Consider the following 27,246-nt stretch of genomic DNA (forward strand, 5'->3'; position numbering starts at 1 on the left):
GAACATTCCTTCTCTGTATATTTCTATTTATACATATGGGAGGAGGAGGTGCCATATTGATTCCCTTAGACAGTACAGTATGAGGATATAGCTTATTGTGTGCCCAGAACATTCCTTCTCTGTATATTTCTATTTATACATATGGGAGGAGGAGGTGCCATATTGATTCCCTTAGACAGTACAGTATGAGGATATAGCTTATTGTGTGCCCAGAGCATTACTTCTCTGTATATTTGTATTTATACATATGGGAGGAGGAGGTCCATATTGATTCCCTTAGACAGTACAGTATGAGGGTATAGCTTATTGTGTGCCCAGAACATTCCTTCTCTGTATATTTGTATTTATACACATCAGTAGGAGGTGCCTGTCTTTCATGGGATAGTAACATGAGTACTTAATGACTGGAAGAACAAAGTTGTATATTTAAATATTCTGGTTTTATATGTCTTCAAACAGTGACTTATTTGGAGCAATTTCAGTCATCTTGAAAAATACATATTTTGGCACAGTCTGGTGAGTTTGTTGTTGCATCAATGTTTATTTTAACATATTAAATAAAGTTGTTCCAAATCTATAAACATCTGTGTTGTTGTTTTGTCATTGTTGTTAAAGATGCCCTGCAGTAAACATGCTGTTCTGTAGGGGTGCATGCCCTCTTTCTTTCTTTCAGCAGAAGTTTGCATTTCTTTAATCTGGGCATTGTTTTTTATCAACAGCATGTATTTAAAGAGGTGATTCATCTTCCAAATTTTTTTTTTCAGTTCTGTGTTTTTTCAGCTTTCAGGTTGTTTAGCAGAAATAAACAGTTCTTTTTACAGTTTTTTCCAAAATCTAAGTTAAGTTGAATGTCCCTGCCTGTGGTGATTCAGTCCTCAGTAATTCATGTGCAGACAATTTTGCAACATTTAGTTGATACATTTCTTATCATCATCTCTGGAGTATTAGCAACTATTGTATCAAGTCTAACAGCCACCCAGGGATTCTTCTCAGCAGGGACAAAGATAAATGTATCAACTGAATGTATCAATGTAGAACAGTTTAGAGGTCCGATGACCGACCCCCCCCCCCAAGCTGCTTCAGAAGGTGAAAAATACATAGAAAATAGAAATTGATTGGGAAATGTCTATTTCTGGTGAACAATCTGAAACTAACTGAGCTGAAAAAAGTATTGGAAGTCCTTAAATATAACCTCAACCTGGGTCAAAGTGTACTTTGTATCAGAGTAAAACACTATGATATGCGAAAGTTTGTCAGCAGGACTGACATATAACATAGATATATAACTTGGCTTCCCCACCCCAGATATATTAAAGAGTAAACATATTTTACCAGGCTGAGGTTATATTTTTCAGTTTAAACGGTTCGACCTACTGTTAATTTATCAGTGACTATAATGGTTGGTATTGTTTTTCTTTCACCCCCCCAATGATAGCTTTTACAGAGTAACTACTAAGCAATTACTAAAAGAAATGGCTGATTACTGAGAAAAAAGCTAAAAGGTTCTGTCTGTTTAAAGATAATTGGCGGAAAGAGCACCCATTTCTGCAGAAGTCAAGGCGAGGCTCATCATATGCTTTTTGTGAGCTTTGTAGGGCTGACTTTACAGTTGGTCATGGTGGCTACAATGACGTAACAAGACACATTGCCACTGATAAACACATTGGGTCGGCAAAAGCTGTGACACGCTCCAAAGGATTAACATCAATGTTCTCTGACCCAGGAGCTACAAAATGTGTAACTAAAGCGGAAGTGTTGTTCACTGGTTTTCTGGTTGAACACAATATTTCCTTAGCCAGTAGTGATCACGTCAGCCATTTATTCAAACAAATGTTTCCAGACTCTAAAATTGCAGAAAAATATGCATGTTCATCGACAAAAACTACACACATAATTCAAGGTGCAATTGCACCAGAAGCATTAGCCAATGTGAGGAGTGTCATTTCTAATAAAAATAAATATTTTGGGCTTTCGCTAGATGCAAGCTCTGAACAGTTTGAAAAATATTTTCCAGTGCTAGTTACTTACGAACATCCAGACACTGGGCTAATAGTAACAGACTTTTTGGATATGGTAGCTTGTGCATCTAGCAGAGTCCAGGATCTATTTGAGGCTGTCGATGTTATGCTTAAAAAACATCATGTGGATTGGAACATGTGTGCAACATATTCAACGGATAATGCTGCTAATATACAAGGGAAACACAACAGTGTTCTTTCAAGGATAAAGGCAAGCCAAACATCTGCACAGAAAGTATATGCTGTTGGCTGCCCATGTCATTTAGTCCATTTGATGGCTGAGCATGCAGCAAAAATGCTGTCGGTAAATGTCGAAGACTTTTTATTATTGACGTCTATTACCACTTCCAAAAGAGTGGCTACTCTTCAGGATTACATGTCATTTTGTAACACGGGAGTACGGAAAATTGTGAAGCATGTTAAGACACGTTGGTTGTCATTGGAAAAAGCAGTGGAACGGACACTGCTCACATGGGATGCACTTAAATCCTATATCATCAGCACATTTGAGGAAGAACAAGGTGTTAATCTCAGTGCCAGAGAGAAAAGGATTTTACAGACAATACAAGACCCCATTTCAAAGTTATACTTTTTATTTTTGCACTCTGTATTTCCAGTATGCAATACATTTAATGTACTTCTGCAAACAGAAGCTCAGATGGTTCATGTCTTGCATCCAGCAATGCAGACATTATATAGGGACCTGTTAGTAAGATTTGTGAAACCATCAGTAATTGCTGGGGTACAGGACATAACTGACATCAATTATCATGATACAGCACTACATCTACCAGCAAATGAAATTATGCTTGGTTTTGAAACCAGGAATTATGCAAGGAGAGAGAATCTGATTGACACATCCAGGTTCAAATCATTTGTCAAGGAAGCTGTAAATTTTTTTTGCAAGGCCCTTGACTACATGAAAAAGGCAATGCCTTTGGAGGTAGTTTTTTCAGGTCCAGGGTTCCCTCCGAACCACAAAAAAGAGTAGCATTCCATTGCATAGTAGAATCGCTCTCTCAAGAAAAAGTAATTATTACGGTTCCAAGGATTCTACTCAAACCTCTTTATTGTGCCAAAAAAGATGGAACTTTTCGACCCGTGCTGGACCTCAAACAGCTAAACACCTTCATTCGTCCAGCAAAGTTCAAAATGGAGTCACTCCACTCGGTAATAGCAGGGATGAGACCCAACGCGTTATTGGCCGCTCTGGATATCCGAGATATACCTCCACATTCCCATTTTCCCTCCGCATCAGAGATTCTACATTTTCAATTTATAGCAATGCCATTCGGCCTCACATCAGCTCCGTGGGTGTTTACCAAGGTGATCACGGCCGCGGCAGCCACACTTGAAACCAAGGCATTTCCATAACTCTTAACACCTTGCCTACAGGAAGCCCAAGACACCTTGTCAAAGACCATACTCACTTTTTCGACTCTAGATTGTCCAACCTCCTTCCATCTCAACGTTTAACATTCCTTGGCATGATATTCGAAACAAAGCTTCAGAGTTTTTCTGCCACCAGACAAGATTGACAACATTAAGCTTGGTTCGGCATCTCTTGACAAAGAACACTACAACAATGAGAGCATCCATGAGAGTTCTAGGTTCTCTGGTAGCCTCCTTGGAAGCTGTTCCCTTTGCCCAATTCCACCTACTGGAACTTTAATGGAATATACTAGCACAATGGATTCGCAACCGCCTCAACCAACCAATACTCATTCAACAAAATCTCCTTGACGTGGTGGCTCTGGCAATACAATCTCTCCAAGGGTCACTCCCTCTCGGATCCTCAGTGGCAGATACTTACAACAGACGCCAGTCTGATAGACTGGGGGGGGGGGGTTCAGAACCAGAGGGTTCAGGGGACTTGGTCAAAGGCAGAAGCAAGACTCCCCATCAGCATTCTAGAGATACGAGCGGTCAGACTAGCCCTCCAACATTGGCAGTAAGACATGGCAGGCCACGCCATACGGGTGCAGTCCGACAAAGCGACCACAGTAGCTCACTCTACTAGGGGCATCAGCACTTCCTGGGCCTTCCGGAATCAAGCCTCAACTGAACAGGTATGCAAAGCAGCTATCTGATCCTCGTTACACTCTTTCTCCAAATTCGAGGTCTTTGCGGCATTGGATGCACATTTTGGCAGGAAGGTGCTACAGGCTGCCTTAAACTAAGGTGGTCGTGTGTTTATTCGCTTCCTCCCACCCTGTTCATGGGACTGCTTTGGTATGTCCTTAAAGTCCCTGTGTCCCACAGACACCTGCAAGAGAAAAGGAGATTTTGTGTTACTCACCGTTAAATCCTTTTCTCTTCAGTAGTCTGTGGGACACAGAGCATCCCATCCTTGAAGCGATCCTGCTGAGTTCCATTGCCAGGTTTAACATTTTTTGTATATAGTTCAGGTAACGGTTCAAGTTCTCCTCTTTGTTATAAAAACTGAAGTCCTCCAGTATTCCTGGGGGGGGGGGTATAGCATAGAGGGAGGAGTCAAAATTCTTCTAGTGTCCTGCCTCCTATTGGTAGATGCTATACCCCTGTCCCTGTGTCCCACAGACTACTGAAGAGAAAAGGATTTAACGTGAGTAATACAAAATCTCCTTTTTAATAAGGGTGTTTCACTTTTAAGTTAACCTTTAGTGTGCTATAGAATGGCTGGCTAATTCTAAGTAACTCATCCATTGCTCTTAATTTTTTTCTATAGCTTTTTGAATTATATGTCTTCATCTTTTAACTCTTTCCAGCTTTCAACTGGGGGTCTCTGACCCCCATCTAAAAACAAATGCTCTGTAAGGCTGCAAATGAATTGTTATTTCTACATTTTATTTCTTGTAGTTCTATAAGAACTAATCATATTAGTATTCAAATCAATTCATGGTAGCTAGGTTAATTTGGGCCCTAGCAACCAGATTGCTGGAATTGCAAACTGGAGAGCTGCTGAATTTAAAAAAAATAAAATAAAAACAGATAATAAAATTTTTTAAAACCAAATGCAAATCGACCCAGAACATCGCTCTCTGCATCATATTAAAGCTAATTTTAAAGGTAGAGATAATGAGGCTCTGAAAGTAAGCCCTCCATTTCTCTAGAAATCCTGCCTTGCCACTATACACCGGTTAATAAAGGAGCTATTTGCTTGTGTAAAAATTAAAAGAGAACTAGAATCTGCTTATCCGCATTACCTAGATTTTTTTTTTTTTTTTTACTTTTATACAAGGGGCCAGATTAAACAATACATTTTGTAGGGAAGTGTTCGTTCAGACATATGTTGAATTAATTTAGTCATTCAACAATACAGTTTAGAAAAAATGTTTTAATCATTGACTTCATTGACTTTTTTTTTTTTAATTTATTTTTTTACAAAACCAAGTTATGTTCCAGGGCTTGCCATGAATGAAAAGTGTTCATATACTTATTCCCGCATTCCTTATGTTTTGGCACATTCAGTTTTAATTGCACATACACACATAAGGCAGACTTAACTATTTGAATTCTATTTGTAGGGGTTAAGGAACAACTTACAAGAGAGAATGACGATCTTAAACAGAAAAATGCCAGCCTTGAGCAGCAGAAGGATGAGCTGGAAGTACGAATGAGTGCTCTGCGTTCTCAGTATGATGGGCGGATTTCTCGTCTAGAGAGGGATTTAAGAGAGCAACTAGAACGGCACCATGAACAACGTGAGGAGCCTCAAGAAACTACCAGGGTAAGATAAATAGCAAGCCTTTCAAAGTTGGATGAGTACAGAATATAAAGTGTTGCAGAGGCAGTTCTTGAAAGCAATAGCAAGATGACCAAAGCTGGCCATACATTTACACATATGATCTTTATGCTATTATTTCTGTGTTTATGCTACTCGTTTATGCTACTCTAAAATCATTGTCCTATGGATATCTGTTCGTGTAGATTAGCAAATCTCATCTGCCGATTCACCATATCGGCCGTTGAAAGGTGCACTGGCAGAAGTGTAGACAAGCTGCAGTTCCTTCAGTTCCTGCTATTCCCATTATTTTTAATCTCTTTGCTGCCCTTCTATTGTTCCAATAGTTCATGCAATGTCTTGTGTAGCCCCTTGTACCCTTGTAAAAAAACTGCATGGAGGTGCTGGTGGTCATGGTGTCAACAATAGAAGCAGTTCCCTTTGCACAATTTCACCTTGGGGAACTCCAATGGAACATTCTCTCATCTTGGAAAAGAAAATCACTCCTGCAAAAGAAAAGACTATTGAGAAGAACTCCAGACTCTCTCCTCTGGAGGCTGCAAATGCATAACATCTCAGCGGGCAGTCATATCGGCAAACCACAGTGACGCCTAGTGACGACAGATGCAAGTCTCTTCGGATGGGGAGCAGTGATGGAGTAACGGACGGCACAAGGTTGGTGGTCTAAGGAGTAGACCCGGCTCCCAATGAACTTATTAGAGATTCGGGTGATTCACCTGCTCCTGAGGCACTGGCAAAAAGACCTGACAGGTCAAGAGGTAAAGATCCAATTTTTCAGTGGCCTACATAAATCACTGAAAAAAACAAAAGGTACCCATTTTCTTCGCTCAGTATCGGGACCCACTAGCAGCAGAAGCAGACGCCCTCACGGCAACATGGACTATTGTCTAGCCTATGCCTTCCCTCCACTTCCTCTGATTCCCAGAACGATCAAGAGGTTTCACAGAGAATGCACCACGTTGATTATGATAGCCCCCAAGTGGTCCAGGCGCACATACTTAGTTACATAGTTATATTGGGTTGAAAAAAGTCAGTCCATCAACTTCAACCCCTCCAAATGAAAACCAGTATCCACACACACCCCTCCATGCTAGATCTCCTCCAATAAGGTCCAATATGGCACCCAAATCCGGCGAGTCTAAATTTGACGGCGTGGTTTCTGAGATCAAAATCCTGAAGAAAAAGGGATTCTCTGACGCAGTGATGGACACTATGCGGGCGGCAAGAAAATCTGTTTCGTCCAAAATGTACCACAGGGTATGGTCTACTTACCAAGACTGGTGCCATAGCCATGGAGTGGACTTTGAAGTGTTTTCAGTAACAAAATTACTACAATTTCTCCAAAACGGACAGGCCATCGGGACTATCCCTTGGGTCCCTTAGGTCCCAAGTATCTGCTCTCTCAATCCTTTTCCAGAAGAGATTAGAACTAATGCCAGACTTGAAAACATTCCTACAGTGGGTACCTCAAGTTAGCCCCCCCCACCATTCAGGGCACCAGTACCTACGTGGGACCTTACGGTAGTCTTAAAAACCTCCTTTTGAACCCTTGGCCTTGTTCGATCTCCAATGGGTCACATGGAAAGGATCCTTTCTACTGGCAATAGCATCAACCAGACGTGTTTCTGAGCTCAGTGCTCTATTGTGCAAATCTCCCTTCCTCACCTTCCACCATAACAGGGTGGTCCCTCGTACAGTGCCATCTTTTCTGCCAACGGTAGTCTGAATCAGGAGTTAGTCATCCCAACGTTTTGTCCTCCGGCCAATCCAAAAGAGACAGCGCTGCACAGTCAGAGCTCTGAAAGTCTACCTACGCAGGGTACAAGAGATCCGCAAGTCAGGCACTATTTATTCTGCTTTCGGGACCAAAAAAGGGGCATCCTGGCCATGAAGTCTTCCATCTCCAGCTGGATTAAACAGACTATACAGTGTACATTTCACAGGTACGAAATCCAGCCACCAGAATAAAGGCTTATGCTACCAGAGGGATAAGCACATCCTGGGCATACTGGAATCAAGCTTCGGCAGACCAGCTTTGCAAAGCCGCCACATGGACTTCCTTCCACTCCTTTGCAAAATTCTATCATTTTGATACTTTTGTGGCAGATGACACACTCTTAGGTTGGAAGGTCCTGCAAGCGGCTGTGGCTTCTTCTACTTAGGGCCTCATTCCCGCCCTTGCCTTAGGGGACAACTTTGGAATGTCTCCATTGTCCCTGTGTCCCCCAAGCAGATAATGAAGAAAAGGAGATTTCCAATACTTGCCGTAAAATCTTTCTCTTCCGTCGCTTGGGGGACAGGGGCTTCCCTTGCTAGATGGAAGCCCCTCTTGATCTTCAGACATGTTTTCCAAACTTAGATTTTGGAAAACCTGTAAAAAATGGAAAGTCATTGAAAAAAAAAGTATTTATTTCTGTGAACAATCTGATAACAATTGAACAGAAAAGTGTTTGGAAGGTGAACAACCCCTATACGGTCAGGGCACACGCTCCGATTCGGGGAGATTAGTCACCCGACAACAAATCTCCTCTTCTTCGGGGCGACTAATCTTCCTGAACTGCCTCCCTCCAGCTATAGAATGTAAATAGAAGAGTTCTGATCCACTGATGACTCATCAGAGGCATTGAGATGGGCGACGTCAGCCTTAGGGCTGCTTTGCCTTTTGCGCTTTTCACGATATCTTTGATTCAGTTTGGAAAGAACCTTCCCCAAATTGCCCACTGCAAACAAAACCAATCCGAATACAAAGCCACAATGCCACCACAGTGGCATAAATAAACCGTCAAGTAGGAACTCGCGGCACTCGCAGAAGCCCGGCAGATTCTAGGTTGGGCAAAGGACAACAAGGTGAAACTGTCCGCAATTCACATTCCTGGAGTATCCAACGCAAGGGCAGATTACCTCAGTCACAACCGACTAGACCCGGGGGAATGGGAACTGCACCCAGAAGCGGTCTAAGATCTTGATAGATCTGATGGCGTCCAGAAGCAACCGAAAAGTTCCAAAATTTTTTGCTCGCTGCTGAGATCCAGCAGCAGCAGGAACAGACCCAATGACGCAGAACTGGAGTTTCAATCTGGTGTACGTGTTTCCACCATTTCCAATGTTACCTCGGGTACTGAAAAAGATCAGGCAATCTCATATCACCATAGTGGTAGTAGCACCATACTGGCCACGAAGGACATGGTTCTCAGATCTGCAGGACATGTCGATAGATCATCCAGTACGCCTGTCTCCCAGGGCTGACCTTCTCTGCCAGGGACTCATAGCCCATCACAACCTGGGGCTGTTCCTTTTGACGGGATGGCTGTTGAAACAGCCATTTGGCGGAAACAAGGATTTCGGAAGAGGTCATCACCACAATGCTGAAGGCTCGAAAACCGACGTCACCCAGAGCCTACCACAGAGTTTGGAAATCATACCACAGTTGGTGCTCTGGGTTGGGCCTACCATTTCTCGAACTTAACATCCCCAGAATTCTATCCTTTCTCCAAAGGGGCATTCATCTGAATCTCAAACTTAGCTCACTGAAAGTTCAGATATCTGTGTTATTCCAGACAAGATTGGCATTAGATTCCATTCATCCAGGGTGTGAAACATATACGACTTCTGTTCCGCTCACCTGTCTCAGGATGGGACCTGAAACTAGTACTTGAGGCATTACTGGACCCACCATTACCATTTGAACCATTGAGGTCTGTGTCGGATGCAATACTTACCAAAAAAGTGGTATTTTTAGTAGCAATCTTATCAGCAAGAAGAGTCTGAGTTGAGCGCTCTCTGATGTGATCCGCCGTTTGTAATCTTCCATAAAGACATCTGTGCTCCACACCTTGCCTTCCTTCATGTCGAAGGTAGTTTCCCAGTTCCATGTGAATCAAGAAATCGTAGTCCCGTCCTTATGTCCGGATCCAAAGAATGATCAGGAGCGACGACTACACAAGCTTGATGTAGTGAGAGCACTTCGCTGGTACGTAGAAAGATCAAGATCATCTTAACAATCCAAAGCATTGTTCACGCACCCCTCTGGACCCCCGAAAGGGTCAGGCAGCTTCCAAAGCGACAATCGCTAGGTGGATTAAAGAAATTATACGACAGGCCTACCTGTCCAAGGGAAAGACTCGGCCAGAAAATGTGCAAGCTCACTCAACAAGAGCTGTGGGAGCTTCATGGGCCTGGTGCAACTCTGCTTCACTTGAACATATTTGCAAAGCGGCTACCTGGTCCTCGGTTCACAGTTTTTCTAAATTCTACAACCTTGACACGTTTTCCTCAACGGAAGCGGCCTTTGGTCGCAAATTATTGCACCCTGTGGCGCAGTAGTGTGTCACTGTAGAGGAGGTCTCGTTAACCACTTGTTGTTTTTGGGGCTGCTTTGTTAAGTCCCCTACAGTTCCCTGTCTCTCCCACAGACGACCGAGAAAACAAGATTTTTGATACTCACCGTTAAATCTTTTTCTCTGTAGTCAATAGGGGACACAGGGCTGCCCGCCTTAACGAGTAATAATTACCTTGTTGTTTTAGAGGGAGAATACTCTCTCCGGTTACCTTTTGCCATGTTGGTGATTTATTGTTGTTTTCAGTTAAATTTAGCAGTATCTTTGGTACCAACTGACTGAGAACAGTGAGGGGGGGGGGTTAAGCTGGTCCTTCAGCCTACTACTGCAGCTGGAGAAAGTGGAAGGTAAGTTGCGTGCAAAAACAAATCACAATTAAATTAATAAGTTCTGGTTACATATGGCAACATTTTGGACCCTATAACAATATGAGACCATTTAGAACACATTTTATGTGAAGTTGTAATCTTGTTGTAAATGTATCCCTTTAACTTTTTTTTTTTTTTATCCATGATAATCTATCTGGGAAGTAACGATTTATGAAATATCTTGCCTGCCAAAATATAACTTAATTGTGTAATAAAACAACCTATTTAAACACTCAATTTTGCTATTTCCAGTGCAAGCACTTCTGAAACTCCAACTGCAAACATTAAGCCAACTCCAAGTAAAGTGATTACGGCTCCTGTACCGGTAAACAAATCCACGCCTAGAGCTAGCATTCGTCCTATGGTTACTCCTGCAGCTGTTTCCACTCCAACCCCGACAGCAACAGTCATGCCTAAAACCCAAGTTGATACACAAGAAGGTATGGACCAGATATAAAATGTCTCTTCATAGTAGGGATGCACCGAATCCAGGATTTGGTTGACCAGAGCAATCCCTGGGTGGAGTAATTGCACAACCAGGTCATACCTTCTAACATTGGACTTGAATACCAACTTGAACTTTTATACTAAAACTTTTATTGCTAAAGCCCTGTTTCAAGCCAAAAGGATGCTTACTTTGCATTGGAAGGACTCCTCTCCCCCATTGGTGCGTGAATGGCATAAAGCGATGAAAGATCAAGCAGCAATGGAAAAAGCAATAATGGTCAAAAAAGGCCGCTTGGACAAAAACACCCTTATCTGGCAGTACTGGACGGTAAACCAAAATACACCGCCCTTCCCCTCTCGGGGGAAACGAAAATGGGTAAACACCCTTTAACAACTGGTGCAGATGTTGCTTGGGCTTGCAGTTGGTTGGGTGGGCTTAGTGGGGTTCATCTCCTCCCCTGGTTAATATGTTAACCTAGGATTGCCTGTGCTTTATCTGGTGGAACTGTGTTAAACCACTCCGTATGAATACCTGTCATGTGAGAATTATTCTAATAAAAATCACTCTTGAGCAATAAAAAAAATCATAAATTCTGCATATTTTTTAATTAGTGTATACTGCAAAGTTGCTTGAAATTATGTTTACTTAATTTCTTACTATTCGATTTAGTACCTTTTTATTTTCTGAAAGTTGTTGAAATGCTTTATTAACCGCAAAGCCATCTTTACAGAACACCAAAATAATATATATTTATGTATTTCCGTTTTACACCATATTGTTTCTTGTACAAGCAAACCAAACCCCACTCAGGTTCTTTGTATTGCATACTCTGGATGGAGCATTCCAGTACTTTATTAAGGGGCAGGAATGTATATCCAATATATATAAATGTAGTATATGCTGGATAAAGGTCTGTAATGTTGACGAATATGTTCATTTTATTACTAGGATATTACTTTTGTTTTTAATGCCCAGTAAGAGATTATAGTTTATAAATAGCTTCAATGTGCAAATAAATGTGTTCTCTTAATAAAGTTATGCAGACACCTTAACCAGAAATGATCAGTCTGTACATCCAGGAATGCGGTTTGGGCTAACAAATCTAGTGCAAAAGCTACAGGTGTTTTTGTGCGGTTTGTTTTTTGTGTGTGATTTACTGTAGTATTAAATTATATGAATATTTCATGCTCTGTTTTTTTGTTATCATTACTAAAGCTTTAAAAGTTACATATTATACTTGCTCACTTAACATGCCCCTCTTTACGTGGCCAGGGTTATGAAGAAGAAGAGCAAGAAGATGACGATGAAGATGAGGACGACACTGGCATAGGGGAGGGGGATGATAGCAACGAAGAGACTGGCAGTGCTGATGGTAATGAAGATTATGAAGGAGATGATGCTGAAGTAAGTCATGGCAAGGATGCCTTTTATAAACTGTGTATGAAAAAAAATCTGTAAATCAGAAATCTTATAATTTGGTATTCTATGGGTTCTCCAACAGCAAGCAAGACTTCCTTGCTAGAGGCAGAGTTAGGAATTAAAGGAAAGGCTAAAATTAAGTAAGCTTTATCAGAAAGGTCTTTATAAATACACCAGTAAACCCTCAAAGTAATGCTGCTCTGAGTCCTCTGTCAAAAGAAACACAGCATTTCTTTCCTTCTATTGTGTACACATGGGCATCTGTATCAGACTTCCTGTTTTCAGCATAAATCTCCAGGGCACGGCCTTGAGCATGCTCAGTTTGCTTCTCTCCCCCTCCCTCCTCCCATCCCTGCTGTAATCTGAGCTCAGAGCTGTAAGTAAGCAGGGAGAGACTCAGGCAGGAAGTGATGTCACACCAAGCTTAAATGGCAGCTTCTATCCTAAACAAACAGAGACAGTGTCTAGAGCTGTTTACTCAGGTATGGTAAAGCATTCTGCAGAATAAATATTGCGTTCTAGCTTGCACTATTGTGGCTAATTTCTTGGCAATAAACTGTCTTGAGCTTTCCTTCTCCTTTAAGTGCTTGTTTTATTTTGTTTACAGGGAGCTGATTGTACAGATCCTGATACTGAGACAGAGGATGGCATGATTGCGGTAGAAGACAACCAAAGGGCAGCAGACTCGCAGAATATTGGTATACACTGATTTCTTTTAACCCTTCCTATAGAGATCTGTACCTACTTTGACAAATGTACTTAAATAAATAATAAAAATATAAGGATAAGTTACAGAGGAGTTCCACAACCATATAAAAGCATGAGGTAGAAGTCAGTGTTGTTAGACAGGTCATGGAACTCCGAGGTGACTTCTAATAGCCTCATATTTTGCAACAGGGGGTACTTTATTATAATACACAAGTTTCAGTGAGTCATGTTACAAATAAAATCACTAAACGCCGATTATAACCAATGACATCGCTAAACACCATTTATATGGATATAATTTACACAGATATTCATGGCTCTTGTGTATTCTATAAGTATAATGAATTATAGGAGGGATAGGCACTACATTGGTTTCTATATTTAAGCACATGTCCATTCTGTGATTGTGTCACAGGACTAGCTATTAATTACTTTGTGTTTTTGACTATAACATTAGTTATGACTGATAGTAAATGTTTGGAGGAAACATTTCCATGACTGACCCTTTAACATTGTTCATTCATCACTGTTAAGGACACCAGTGGTAGATTTTGTGAATTTTGAAGCCAAATTTTGGTATAAATGCAAAACCTACATCACTGCAGTGTTTTGAGCCCCTTGATAATATTTGTCAAAAGGTTTAGGTAGCAAAATTTAGAAGGGTTGTTCACATTCAAACATTGTTTAAATATATTTCACCAGAAATAGACTATAATCCATTGCTTTCCATATTCTATTTTTAGACCATTTTTCTAATATTGAAGTATAAAGTTTAATTTTTCACTCTCTTTCTTAAGCTGCTCTGAGGGGGGGGCGGAGTCACAAATTCGAATATGTTCTAAATGGATACATTAGTCAATACATTTCTTTCCAAATTGTAACAGTTCAGAATCTGCACCCGGATCATTGAGCTTCCAGACAGAAATGCCAGAGACAGGAACAATAAACTTCAATTTTGGAAAAACGCTAAGAAATAAAACATTGAAAATAATTGACAAAAGTATTTATTCCTGGTGAACAACCTAAAAACTGAACTGAAAAAAAGGTGTTTGGAAGGTAAACACCCACATTAACCAGGCAAAGTGGCAGGTTTAAATGATGCGACTTTATAATAGAGTTAACTACCCAGGCAAGCACTAATTTAAAAATGTATTTATCTATATCTTTGTTTGTAAAGCACTGTTAAGGATCCGCAGTGCTGTACAATATATACTTAAAAATATACACGGGGAAGACCAATCACACATTAAATATACACAGAGTTCATCTCAGGACAAAGAGCTTAAGTGCTATGTGGTAAGAAACCCCGTGGGAAGGAGGTCACTGCCCAGTAGAGCTTACAGTCTAAGTGACAAAAATCCATCAGAAACTCGAAAAGGGATGTTTGGAGGTAAACCTCCTGTTAGTGCTAAAGTTCCTCTACCTCTACTGTTGTTGCTAGCTGCTGTATATAGGGTTATTAACCTAGTAATAGAACCAGTAGAGAAATTCTAATTGCTACAACAGTTGCCTTGTCTTGCAGGGGATTCTGGTGCAGGTACTGCAGAATCTACATTTCCTCAAGAAACAAGAGAACAACCTTCATCTGCTTCAGACAGGCAAGGCCCCCGGCCTCCACAATCACCTCGAAGGCAAGCCCACCCTCCACGTCTGACCATCCTTGCTCCACCACAGGAGCTAGGACCACCACCAGCACAGGTATATGTATATTCTTGTACAGAGCTTGAAGGCCAAGCTTTTCAAAACGTTTGTGGCTAGAAGTTCTTAATATGTGGCAAAAAATAAATTCTCCAGTTTCTCATTGACTCTTATAATTATGGAGGCTTTTGCCTATTGCCTATGCAGTGGGTGACAAATAATTACTGAGGAACTTTGGGGACTTTTAAATCGGCATTCAGTTTTGGATGATTTTATGGAAATCTAGTCTTTGTACACAAATATATGTGGAAATATTTATTTGTAGTAAATACACTTGATATGAGGAAGGTGTGTATATGCCCTGAGGAATCTAATTGGGAACTTTTGGTTACCGGTTTGGTTTTAATGGAATGCAAATTGTATTGAAACAATGCAACTTCCGCATCAGGACTAGTTTTCTGTATGTACATAGAATAAATCGGTATTTCTTAAACTGTATAGCTTGATTTAGTGCACTGCTCCTTTTATAGCAACCTAATAAAAACAAAATGCTGAAATTAATTGCTGTTAGTATGTAAGACCTCTTGTCTTTAAGGGCTTGCCAACTAAAGTTTTCATCTTAACCGTAATTAACAATTGCAGTGTGTCTGTTTAAGATGTCATTTTCAGTTAACTTCTATTTCTGACATGTTTAGAGAATTCCAGTGCCACGCAGGCAATCTGTGGGACGTGGCCTTCAACTTACACCTGGTGTAGGTGCCATGGTAAGCAGAAAAGTGAATGTATTAGTTCTGTGAAAGTTTAGTGTGTTGTTGATGTTGCATGCTCAATGTGTCTGGTGCATAATAGGGTTGGAAGGAACCTGTGGCATGTGGTTGCCATTTAACTATATGTAGATTTTTTTTATTTATTTTTTTATCTCATTCTTATTGTTTGAATGTTTGTAATTTAGAAGAAGGTTAGAAGGTTAGTGGCTTAAGCCCTCTGGCACACATGCACTGTTTATAAAATATCCCACCCAGTCTGTTTCTCAGCTTCTTGTCTTGGCCCACTGGGCACTGCTTGTATCTTTGTGTAGGCATTCAGTGAAGAGTTCCTTTTTTTTTTTTTGTTGCAGCAACACTTTTTTGATGAAGAAGATAGGACAGTGCCTAGCACACCCACACTTGTGGTACCGCATCGGACAGATGGCTTTGCAGAAGCTATTCAGTAAGTAATAGGTTGCCCTTCAAAACAGGTAGCACAGTTGGCTAATATCACTTACATATGACTTACTCTTATGCATTCATGTTAGAAGACCATGAAAACCGTTTTTGCTGTTTAAACAGCCTTTGTTGTGGGACACCGGCACCAAGAGATAAAGATCCTGCAACTGGAGAACAGACACTAAACTGTTAAAGAATAGTAACCTCTAAAAATTAGTGTTTTAGAGGAATGACAATATATGTACTGTTGCTCTACACTGATAAAACTGGTGTATTTGCTTCAGAAACAAAACTATAGTTTATATTAACAAGCTGCTGTGTTGCCATTCGAGCAACCATTCAATCATAGGATACTAAGTAGATAAGTTATGTAGAATCCCATTGTATACTACAGAGCTTATTTATCTGCTGTGTAACCTGTCTTTTCTCCTTTGTCCCCTTGTTTATATAAACTATAGTAGAGTTTTTGATGCAAACACCAGTTTTACCAGTGTAGCACGACCAGTATATTATAATTATATTTTCATTAATTTGAAACACTTTAATTTTTTGGTGTTTCTGTTTTAAGTGACTCCTCCTGCTCAGGGCTTCATCCCCTGCCTGGAAAATACCAGATATGCCTACGCCTTTCAAGATCTTTAAAAGAAGACCAAAATGTCACCCCTGCCAATTTCCAACCAATCTATTCATGCACAGGCACCCCTGAGATTTGCCCCCTTCCCCCAGTCTTCTTTGGGAAATGCAGCACAGAGAAGTTGTTTACCTTACATGTTCAGCCACTTCACCCTCATTTTCGATCTCTCTGGCACTCCTTGTGCCTTGGTTGTGTTGCATGTGCTCCATTATCTATATATTAATTTTGCTTGTGATGAGCAGTAACAATTATGACCAGTTGTGAGCTCCTAACATGCATCTTTCTCTAGTGTGTGCTTGGGGGACACAGGGAACCATGGAGTATAGCTGATGCCATTAGGAGGTAGGACACAACAATAAATGAAAACTAGCTCCTCCCTTGCTGGCTATACCCCCCAGCAGACGGAGCCTATTCCAATTTTTTGTTGTGTCCTCGGGAGGTCAGGACATGTCCTATTTTCTCTTCAGTATATTTTTTTTTATACATGGTATTTTATGATATATGGAGTTATGCCAGTCACCTACACTGTGTGGGATGTCTGTTGCATATTTCTCCCAACGTGGAAAGTGTGCCTGGGGTTTTTATGCTTTACAGCTCTAACCATCCAGTTGTGACCACCCTCTCTCATTGTGAACAGGAGGAGTTAACTGGCCAGGACACGGAAGGCACTTGGCCCCTGGGGGGGGGGTAAGTACTTAACCTTCCCCTAGTCCCTGTCTCCTTTCACAGAGGAGAGTGTTCCCTATCAGGCCGAATTAACTAATGCGAGTTCTCTGAGACCAAGGCTTATCGGCCCCCGGGGGGGACCCCGGCTACCTCAAATACCTGGCTTGTGGCAAGTGCTGTAAAAGTATCCCCTCATGGCACAAGGAGCCTATATGCAAACCACCTGAGCCTGACAAGGAACCCCCAGGTCCTGCTCCGGCTCAAAAAGATCAAGCCACTCAGGGTCCTACCGCTAACATTCAGGATGCCCCTACAGTATCTCAAAAAGTTATTCCAGACTGGGTAGCCCAGTTAGCGACAGGTTTACCAAGGCTGGCATTGTCCTTAGACAAAATCCTTTCCAAATTAGATAAACCCAGACATAAGGGTTCAAAACGCAGAGCTCCCTCCCCATCAGATGAGGAAAGTGATATCAATCCCAGAGACTCTTCACCGGCACCTCCGGACAGAGAGGAGGGACTCTGTCTATCAGATTGTGAATTATCTCGCAGCTCAGACCTTCTAGAAGAGGAACCATCTAAATTCTCTGCCGAAGCAGTAAATGAATTAATCTCCTCTGTATTAGAAACTCTCTATATTCAGGAACCAGAAATCAGCACAGAATCTTCCAAGGCTCTGTTCAATGGGAACAGTAGGTAGTCACCAACTTTTCCTAGTCATTCACAGCTTGAGCAAATTATTCAACAGGAATGGAACAAGCCAGAAAGCCACTTCCAACCAAACCACAGATTCCTCAAGCTTTACCCATTCTCTGCAGATACCACAGAGAAGTGGTTTTCACCGCCTTCGGGGACGCACCAGTTTCACGACTATCTAAGAACACGGCCCTGCCAGTCCCAAATGCCTCATCCTTTAAAGACCAGATGGACAAAAAAATGGATGGGTTACTACTTCCCTTTTCTCAGGCACTGCCCTTCGTCCTATCCTGGCCACAGCATGGGTCAGCAGGGCTGTCCAAACCTGGTCGGACTCCCTGGTTCAAGCAATTCTCTAAGGAGTTACGCGCCTAGAGCTGTCTCATCTGACAGCCCAAATCAAAGATGCAAATGAATACATATGTGAGGCGGCCTTGGACGCAACTCAAGTAGACAGCAGAGCTTCAGCCCTATCAGTAGCCACCCGACGCTCCCTCTGGATGAAACTATGGTCTTCCGATTTATCTTTCAAGAAATCTTACATCGTTACCTTTTAAGGGAAAACTACTATTTGGCCCAGATCTTGGCAAGATCAGCCGCCAAGCGACCGGAGCAAAGAGCGCGCTTCTTCCACAACCAAAAGCCCGCTCTTCCTTTCGTAGAGGAAGGTTTTTTTCGTCCCTCACAAAACAAGAGCTGCAGTGGAACGTTCTCACGTCATGGAAAAGAAAGTCATTATTACAAGACATACTGTACATCTCTCACACAGAACGCGAATATCCCTGACCTGGTGGTTACGAACACTGCTACTCTCCAGAGGAAAGCTTCTCGGAGAGCCACAGTGGAGAATAATGACAACGGATGCGAGCCTATCAGGTTGGGGGGCAGTCCTGGAGGGCAAGTCAGCGGAAGGACCGTGGACTCGGGAGGAAAGCCGCTTATCCATAAATCTTCTCGAGATCAGAGCAATTTGGCTAGGGCTATGACATTGGCATGCAGAACTGTTGGGCCAACCAGTAAAGATACAGTCAGACAATTCGACAGTGGTTGCTTACATAAACCACCAAGGGGGCACAAGTAGCAGAGTGGCCCTACAAGAGGTCAAGCACATCTTTCAGTGTGCAGAACAAAACAACCTCGGATTATCGGCCATATACATTATGGGTCTACAGAATTGGGAAGCCGACTTCCTCAGTTGCCAGACACTAGATCCAGACGAATGGGCTCTAAAGGAGGAGATATTCCAAGAAATAATCGCAAGATGGGGTCCCCTGGAACTTTCAACTGGCATACACATTCCCTCCAAATCCCCTGATACCCAGAACTATCAAGAAGGTACACAGAGAGAGAACCCACTCTCATCCTCATAGCTCCAAACTGGCCTTGACGTTCCTGGTTCTCGGATCTCATCAACCTGTCAATAGAGGATCCGTGGATTCTACCAAACGTGCTAGACCTTCTACATCAGGGTCCAATTCGACACCCCAAGCCTCACAGCCTCAACTTGACTGCGTGGCTCTTGAGACCAGCATCTTAAAGCGAAAACGATTCTCAGACTCTGTAGTCCGCACGATGTGGGCAGCACAAAAACCTACTTCAGCCAAATCATACTACAGAGTATGGATCAGCTACAAACGATGGTGCATTAAGCACAAAGTAGACTTTGAAACTTTTTCCGTACCAAAACTTTTGGCATTTCTCCAAGAAGGTGTGTCCTTGGGACTGTGCCTCGGTTCTCTCAGATCCCAAATCTCGGCTCTCTCCATTTTATTCCAGCGAAGGCTAGCTCTCTTATCCGATGTCAGGGAGTAGCACATGTGGCCCCTCCATTCCGTAAACCAGTGCCAACATTGGACCTCACTATAGTTCTTAAAACTCTCCAGAGGGCTCCTTTCAAACCACTGGCATCCATCCCATTGCAGTGGGTAACATGGAAGACCGTTTTTCTATTCGCAATTGCCTCAACAAGACGAGTGTCTGAGATTAGTGTCCTATCCTGTAAACCTCCATTCCTCAATTTTCAGAATGACAGAGCAGTACTTCGTATGGTACCTACCTTCCTACTGAAGGTGGTCTCGGCGTTCCACATCAACCAGGAAATAACCATCCCTACCTTCTGTCCTTTGACAAAAAATCCCAAGGAAGCAGCGATTCATACCTTGGATCCAGTACGTGCCCTAAAATTCTACATGACACGTAAAATCTTTTTCTCTCTGGTGGCTTGGGGGACACGGGGCTTCCCCTTCCCCCTGTATGGGGGACTCTACTGTTTTTTTCCTCTGTTACACTGTGTGATAAGTTTCAAGTTAAAGGTTGCAAAACTAAGATCTACTTCGTTCTTTCTTTGGGACAAACTGGAATAGGCTCCACTTGCTGGGGGGTATAGCCAGCAAGGGAGGAGCTAGTTTTCATTTATTGTTGTGTCCTACCTCCTAATGGCGTCAGCTATACCCCATGGTTCCCTGTGTCCCCCAATCCACCAGAGAGAAAGATTTTATGGGGAGTACACAAAATCTCCTTTACCTTGTAACAGATTCTGATCAGTCTGGTGTGGATAATGCTAAAACGGAATGTCAGGGTTTCCTTCTTTATTAAGCAGTCTGTACACAATCTATGTACAGTAATAATTCTTGTTACTAGACATCATTTGTGTTCTTACTAAAGTGTTTTTTTTTTTCTCCCAGTTCCCCACAGGTAGCAGGTGTACCTCGTTTCAGATTTGGTCCACCAGAAGATATGCCACAGGCTAGCTCTAGCCATTGGGACCTTGGCCAACTTGCCTCTCAAGGAGGTATGTCCTGTTAATTGCTTAGAAACACAAAGCCAAGGTAACATTGCAGTGACTCAAGAATATATGTTGGACAAAAAGCTTAGATCTGTTTGTTTATATTGCCTCCTTATGCAAATGACACATTTAAATTTTTTTCTTGATTTCTAGCATTAAACCATGTCTTATTGGGAAAAAATGGATTTCTAGTGCTAAAAAAATAAATATTACAGAGCAATTTCAGTGAAGGAATTGTTCAGTTAAATCAGAGAATTGGTCCAGTGTCTGACCACATTTGCAAGGCATTGTATAAATGTTCATGCCCCCCTAAGCCAGATGGAGATCATTTCCATGGCACGAAGCCTCTGAGATTCATTTTTCCTTGTTCTATTTCCTTTGATGAAAACCATATGTCACTGACAAAAGACAATGATGTAAAATGATGAATACCTGGCTGCGTTGCATCAGTGTGTTGTAGATGCCTTTTATGGGCCTTACATTTTATTTTTGTATGTAAACTCGAGAAAAACTGCATTTCGAGACTAAATTCATGGTTTGCATTTGACACAGCTCATTCAACTTTTTTGTTGTTGGGCTAATCCACCCCATTGTGTTCCCATATAGCTGCATTAGATTATACCCACTGCTATAATATAATTGGTTCTATTCTGTGTTTAGGTTTAGGAATGTATGAAACTCCCCTCTTCCTTGCACATGAAGAAGAGTCGGGTGGTCGCAGTGTTCCAACAACACCACTACAAGTTGCTGCACCTGGTATGCACGTTTCAGTTTCTCTATGACCCTCATTTTGTGTATGTTAACAGTTTCAGAGCTGCCATGCTGAATTACACACACAGCCCAGCAAACTTCTTCAACACCTCCTAGAGCAAATAAAGTAGTGTGTCCATATTTTTTTCATCTTGGGATCTGATTTGTAGTTGCATGACAGTCAAGAAAATGAAAACTGTCTGGATTTCCATAAATCCACTTTAAAAACATAACACCCAACAACTAGCAAGAATGAGTTCAAACCTGTGTATGTGTTCCAGGGGGTCTTTCCATCAATCGAATAGGACTAGAAAGCACTGCACATGCCTTTGCTTATACCAGATAAGTATCTTTCAATGGAGACACCATTGTTCAGCCATCAAACTCTAATCCAGGGGTTAAAGTATTTATAGCTACTGAATTTTTCAGCCCCAGAGTAAAGTTGCAACTAGCAAATGGAGTAGCCATACCTAGGCAGATTTGACAGCTTATTTGCCCATGTATGGGGCCATCTGATGAGCCTACTCAAGCCATATCTGACTGGTTAATAATGCTGTTAGGGCTCAGAGGGCCTATATGACCAAAATGATCAGATCAGCCTAAAATCACCCACCTCAAGATTGTGACCTTGCTAAACAAGCCGATCTTTCAATGTATGGCTGCCTTAAATGAAAACTATACCCCCCCCAAACAATGTAGGTCTCTCTAAAAAGATATTGCATTAAACAGCTCATATGTAAAACCCTGCTTCATGTAAATAAACCATTTTCATAATATAATTTTCTAGTAGTATGTGTGGGTAGTCATAAATAGAAAATTGTAATTTTAAAAAATAAGGACCACCCCCTGGGATCGTATGATTCACGGTGCACACAAACATACCAACAAACAATACTTGTTAGGTCACATGAGCCAATTTACAGACAGAGTTGTGTCTTTTGCTTCAACACTTATTCCTGTTAGAGTTGTCGTATTTCTGGTCAGGTGATCTCTGAGGCAGCACACAGACCATCACAAAATGGGGGTTCACGGCAAGAGATGTAAAAGGGCAATATTTACTTAAATATATATTCCAGTTTGGTAAGATTCTATAATATGTCACTTAATATGATATGAACTATCTGTTTCTTAAGTATTCATTTTGGGGGTATAGTTTTCCTTTAAACAGTGCTGTAGAGATGGCATAGAAGCCAGATTCCTATCACATGCAACAGATCTCACCTGAAACTCCCTCTCAGATCCCATACAGTCACCATTCCTGAGAAATAACTGGCACATGTGCAACAGAATATGGTTTTGTATTTGTATCCTGTATGGAAGGGCATCATATACAATTTTTTCCCTCCTATGGGAGAACCTACAAGGCTATGGCATAAACTAAGTCAGAGTGTGGCCAGCCATAAATGTACCTCTGCACCAGGAGTAACTCCCTTGGTTTTCCTACAGCCTGCTAATACACTCTTTTCTGGTAGAGAGCTCCTCTGGGTATAGTGACAATATAACTGTATAAGCTGGTGAAACAGGAAAGGCAAATTTGCAGTTTGTGGATCTCCAAAAGTTTCTTACTCCCCACTAAACTGCTGTTCCTTAAGAACAAACATTTTTAATCTAAGTTAGAATTTAATTTTTTTTCTTGTATCATAAAGCACTGGAACGTTGATGCTGAATGAATAATTTTGGAAAAAAAACTGCAGTAGCTCTGTGACACACAGAATAAGAGCCTGTCATTTTACCATTACACCAAATTTGTTTTTGTTCCTTGCAGTCTCAGTCTTTGCTGAGAATCCAGCTGCCGATACTTCCGATCACGCCTCCCAGTCTGTTCCAATGGTGACCACATCTACTGGGAATGTTCCCACATCTGTGGACTCTGGAGCTGCTGATGAAGGGGATGAAGTATTTGTGGAGGCAGAATCTGAAGGGTATCGGACCTTTCTTCGTTTATATGTGTAACGTTACATTTGTAAACTGGTGTAGTCTAGTAGCTTCTTACCATATGAGTATTTAAAGCAAACATCTTGGCACGGAGTTTCTAATCCTGCTCTGGTTCCTAGTCAAACATGCAGGTGGTAATAGTGAATGTTCATAGCGATGAGATCTTTGTGCTTTAAAGCTCAGTTCTGATCATTGTAAATAGCTCCTTAATGGCATTTGGAATATTTAGATGGCTGTGTCTTCTCAGGTAGATCAATACTCCCATTACGACAAACGGCTGTAGGAATTCACAAACTAATCTTGCCTGCTGATAAATCCACCTGCAGTAGAGCCTCGGTGGTCAAGACTAAAGAACCCCCATTTGCAGTTAAAATATAAGTCAGTGCTTTCATTTTCTTAAATGTAAAATATTTTATGCATGAATGGAACGTATGTCACTAGATCATTGCAGCTATTAGTGTGCAGATTCTATTTCTGATAACTCATGAAATGCATCTGAATTGAACCCTTAACGCTCACGCTTCTAATAAGTTTTAGCCAGGGAACTTGCTAAGAAAAGGCCTGTTAATATAATGGTTATTAATATTGTATGCTTTCAGAATTGGTGCAGAATCCACACTTGAGATGGACACCCAACAGGAGGAACCTGTTCAACCTTCTGAGGCAGATCTTCCTTCCACGAGTCAAGACCCACCTACAGTTCTATTGCTGGTATATTTAAAAACATTTTTTTTAAAAGAACAGTAACACCAAAAAATTAAAATATAATGTATTGTTGCCATGCACTGGTAAAACTGGTGTGTTTGCTTCAGAAACACAGCTGTAGTTTATATAAACAAGCTGCTTCGTAGCCATGGAGGCAGCCATTCAAACACAGGATATATAGTAGGTAACAGATAAGTTCTGAAGAATCCCATTGTATACTACAGAGCTTATCTGTTATCTGCTGTGTATCCTATGCCTTTTCTCCTTTTTCAGCTTTGAATGGCTGCCCCATGCCTACACAGTGGCTTGTTTTATATAAACTATTTTAGAGTTTCTGAAGCAAACCCACAAGTTTTACCAGTACAGTAGATTATATTTTCATTTTTTTTTTGGTGTTACTGTTCCTTTAACTACAGTTTCTATTATGCCCTCTTTAGTATATGCAAAAAAAGCAATACATTTCAGGTTTCCAGGTTGTAGAGGCAGCACAAGGGAAGTCTCTATACGCCAATAATATACCATACAAATGTATCCTCTTTCCTTACTTGATAAATGGTACTTGCTGGCTAAATACTTGGAAGTACAGCTTCCTCCCCCCAAGAGTCAATAACAGTAGCACTGTTACAGCTTTCCTTTACTGGCAGATAATGGCATGAGTAAAATACACAAGTGTGGAAGTCTCACATGATCAGACATAGTAAATCTCTTGCCCTCTGGTTGGAAAATGTTGTTTTATAGACAAATACAAGAGATCCTCTCTGCACTCAACCCATTATCAATATATTCAGGACCTATTTTGTGCCTTAAACTACTAAAAAAAATGCCTTACCCTTTAAACAAAACTAGGATTGATTGTCCATATATTGCAATATATTTAAGCTGGCCAACTTAATCAGCTGTTTTTGTATAACACTATATAATTACCTTTACAGACACAAGCAGTAGCAAACCAAAGCCCCGAAGAGTATGGCTCCAACCACAGCCCGGTGGCCGTCCATTTAAAAGATCAAGAGGTTTGTGTATTGTTTAGTCAAACCCGCCTGCTACCTTATATTTGAGGACATGCCTACTAGGTAGAAAAGATTTTGCTCATTTGTTGGCAATTTGTGAATAGGCTGTAGTCCTCAAAATTGTATTTTTGAAAATATGCTGTTCGTCTTAGACTAGGTTCCTACTTAAGTCCCATATACAGTTGTGCTGAACTGTCCTGGTATTAGTATTCTATAACTTCAAAAAAGATCTAGGCCACTTTAATAACTCACTCAGATATAGCAGAACATTTATTTTAATCAGTAGAAATAGCACTACAACCATTTTCATTTAGTTACATGTCTAACTATAGTTAAGAGTAGGGATGCACTGAATTCGGGATTCGGCCGAACCGAAACCTAATTTGCATTTGGGAAATCACATGACTTTTTGTCGCAAAACAAGGAAGTAAAAAATGTTTTCCCCTTTCCTCCCCTAATTTGCATATGCAAATTAGGATTTGGTTCAGTATTCGCCCAAATCTTTTGTGAAGGATTCAGGGGTTCAGCCGAATCCAAAATAGTGGGTTGGGTTCACCCCTAGTTAAGAGATTCCTATGTTCCCTGCAGTTGTTGCCTTTGAGCACACAGTAGCTGCAGACCAGGTAGTTAAAGGAGAATGAAATTTAAATATACCACTTTAAATCGCCCTTCCCAAAATGAATACTCCATGAATATGCCAAAACTGGCACTCTGAAATCAAAACCGGAGTACTCCTTTTGTGGCTACTCTGTTACAAGTCTATATACTGAATATTCTGGTGCTGCTCTGGTATCTGTGCCCGAGGTTCTGTGAACTGCACATGAATTCTGGAAAATGGAGCTCTCTTCTGCTCATGTACCAATTGCCAGCCACACCTGTAGTGTTGCCCACATTTGGCTCAAAACAGGATTGGGCCTGAGTTTAAGGGACCCTGAAAAAAAATATATACGTTCCCCTCTTAAATCTGCACATAGACAAATACCATGAGAAAATAATAACATGAGAAGTTCTGTAGCTTATGAACGATCATCACTGCCTGATCCAAGTAACCCACAGTAGAATGTTGAGCAGAATTTGATTTAGTCCAGGAAAGTTTCCCGTTTAATGTATGAATGAAAAAATGAATGAAATCACTGACCATTCACACAAGCTTGTTAAAGAAACTAAAATTTATTCATATAATATTTTGTTGTGGCGAGAGACCAGTTATAAAAATAGACGCAATCCTGCAGTTTCTGGTCTTTTCTGCTATGGTGATGGTATATTCAATGACATCACTGCAAAAGTTACAGAGTAAATAGATGTATCCCCCACACACACATTCATTTGCATTATGTCTGGTTTCTGCATTTTATTTTTGAGACCCCTATAATTGCACACAAAGAGGTTCTTTCATGCAACAATTGATATGGTTGCTACAGTCCCCATGCCTTTTTTTTATTTTTTTTTATTTAGTTTGTTGACTTGTGAGCTAGTTAGTCAATATTAATGTATGTCTTTTGTTCCCCCCCCCGGTGGCTCTGAATTTCGGGGAAGAGGTGGAATAAACCGAAGTAACATTTAATGCACGTTTTCTGCATTTGTGAATAAATAGGCTTTTCTGTTGTGTTTTTAGAATGATCGTAAATCTTAAGCTTTTTTTTTTTTTTTTTCTATGAGCGAAAATTAAATTCTTTATTAATAAATCGTTTTCTTTGTCTCATTCTTTGCATTTGTACCAGTCCTTTGATATTTTCTGTTCAGAGTTGGGCGGCGGCTTCACTGCAACTTTACTGGTTATGTTTATGTTGTAATATTTCTCTGGAATAAATAAAAATGACACGTCAGAATAAATGAGAAAATATACACATTTCTGGGTTATTTAAAAAAAAAACTTATTTAAACAAGTTCAGTTCAAATATTGATTGTAGAAGGCAGAAACCTAATTCCTTTCACATGGGGGAATATGAAAATCTAGCAGTTGCTCCAGTATCTGTTTCTTGGGAAAAGATGTTCAACTCGATATTCGACTGCCGAATGTAAAGACTTCGAATATCGAAGTCGAAGGATTTACCGCAAATAGTTCGATCGAACTAAAAATCTTTTGATCGAACAATTAAATCCTTCGAATCGTTCGATTCGAAGGATTTTAATCCATCGATCGAACGATTTTTCTTTGACCTAAAAATTGTTAGAAAGCCTATGGGGACCTTCCCCATAGG

General features: G+C 41.0%; 2 protein-coding genes across 11 annotated transcripts in view; one reads left to right on the top strand and one right to left on the bottom strand.

Annotated features, from left to right (window-relative positions):
* The first annotated feature begins 227 nt into the window (after positions 1–227).
* tpr.L (translocated promoter region, nuclear basket protein L homeolog) lies at positions 228–26,907 on the top strand. 4 transcript variants are annotated; one of them, XM_041590704.1, is made up of 12 exons: positions 228–516; positions 5,525–5,727; positions 12,168–12,299; positions 12,922–13,012; positions 14,545–14,720; positions 15,356–15,424; positions 15,778–15,869; positions 20,545–20,651; positions 21,306–21,401; positions 23,161–23,317; positions 23,930–24,041; positions 24,968–26,907. In XM_041590704.1, exons 2-12 carry the CDS (start codon positions 5,614–5,616, stop codon positions 25,091–25,093), a joined length of 1,272 nt encoding a protein of 423 aa, XP_041446638.1. In that variant the 5' UTR covers positions 228–516; positions 5,525–5,613; the 3' UTR covers positions 25,094–26,907. The 4 variants fall into 4 exon arrangements, with proteins under 4 accessions (XP_041446638.1, XP_041446639.1, XP_041446636.1 ...); XM_041590705.1 differs by lacking the exon at positions 228–516 and adding an exon at positions 3,896–4,087; XM_041590702.1 differs by lacking the exon at positions 228–516 and adding an exon at positions 10,700–11,270.
* The window catches only part of prg4.L (proteoglycan 4 L homeolog), a 39,950-nt gene continuing 39,448 nt past the window's right edge, over positions 26,745–27,246 (bottom strand). For all 7 annotated transcript variants that reach the window (XM_041590699.1, XM_041590695.1, XM_041590696.1 and 4 more), the window contains one exon: positions 26,745–26,845. In XM_041590699.1, coding sequence (XP_041446633.1) covers positions 26,745–26,845 — 101 coding nt within the window. The remainder of the gene's footprint in view (positions 26,846–27,246) is intronic.

The sequence above is a fragment of the Xenopus laevis genome, chromosome 4L, assembly GCF_017654675.1.
Source record: "Xenopus laevis strain J_2021 chromosome 4L, Xenopus_laevis_v10.1, whole genome shotgun sequence".
In the NCBI taxonomy this organism is placed as follows: Eukaryota; Metazoa; Chordata; class Amphibia; order Anura; family Pipidae; genus Xenopus; species Xenopus laevis.

What these genes read in the sequence shown, in the direction of transcription:
- tpr.L (XM_041590702.1), top strand. Translation starts at nt 11,076, where the DNA reads ATGCTTACTTTGCATTGGAAGGACTCCTCTCCCCCATTGGTGCGTGAA. An exon ending in TAGGACCACCACCAGCACAG is followed by an intron (nt 14,721 to 15,355) that starts GTATATGTATAT and finishes TGACATGTTTAG; the next exon opens with AGAATTCCAGTGCCACGCAG. An exon ending in CACCTGGTGTAGGTGCCATG is followed by an intron (nt 15,425 to 15,777) that starts GTAAGCAGAAAA and finishes TTTTTGTTGCAG; the next exon opens with CAACACTTTTTTGATGAAGA.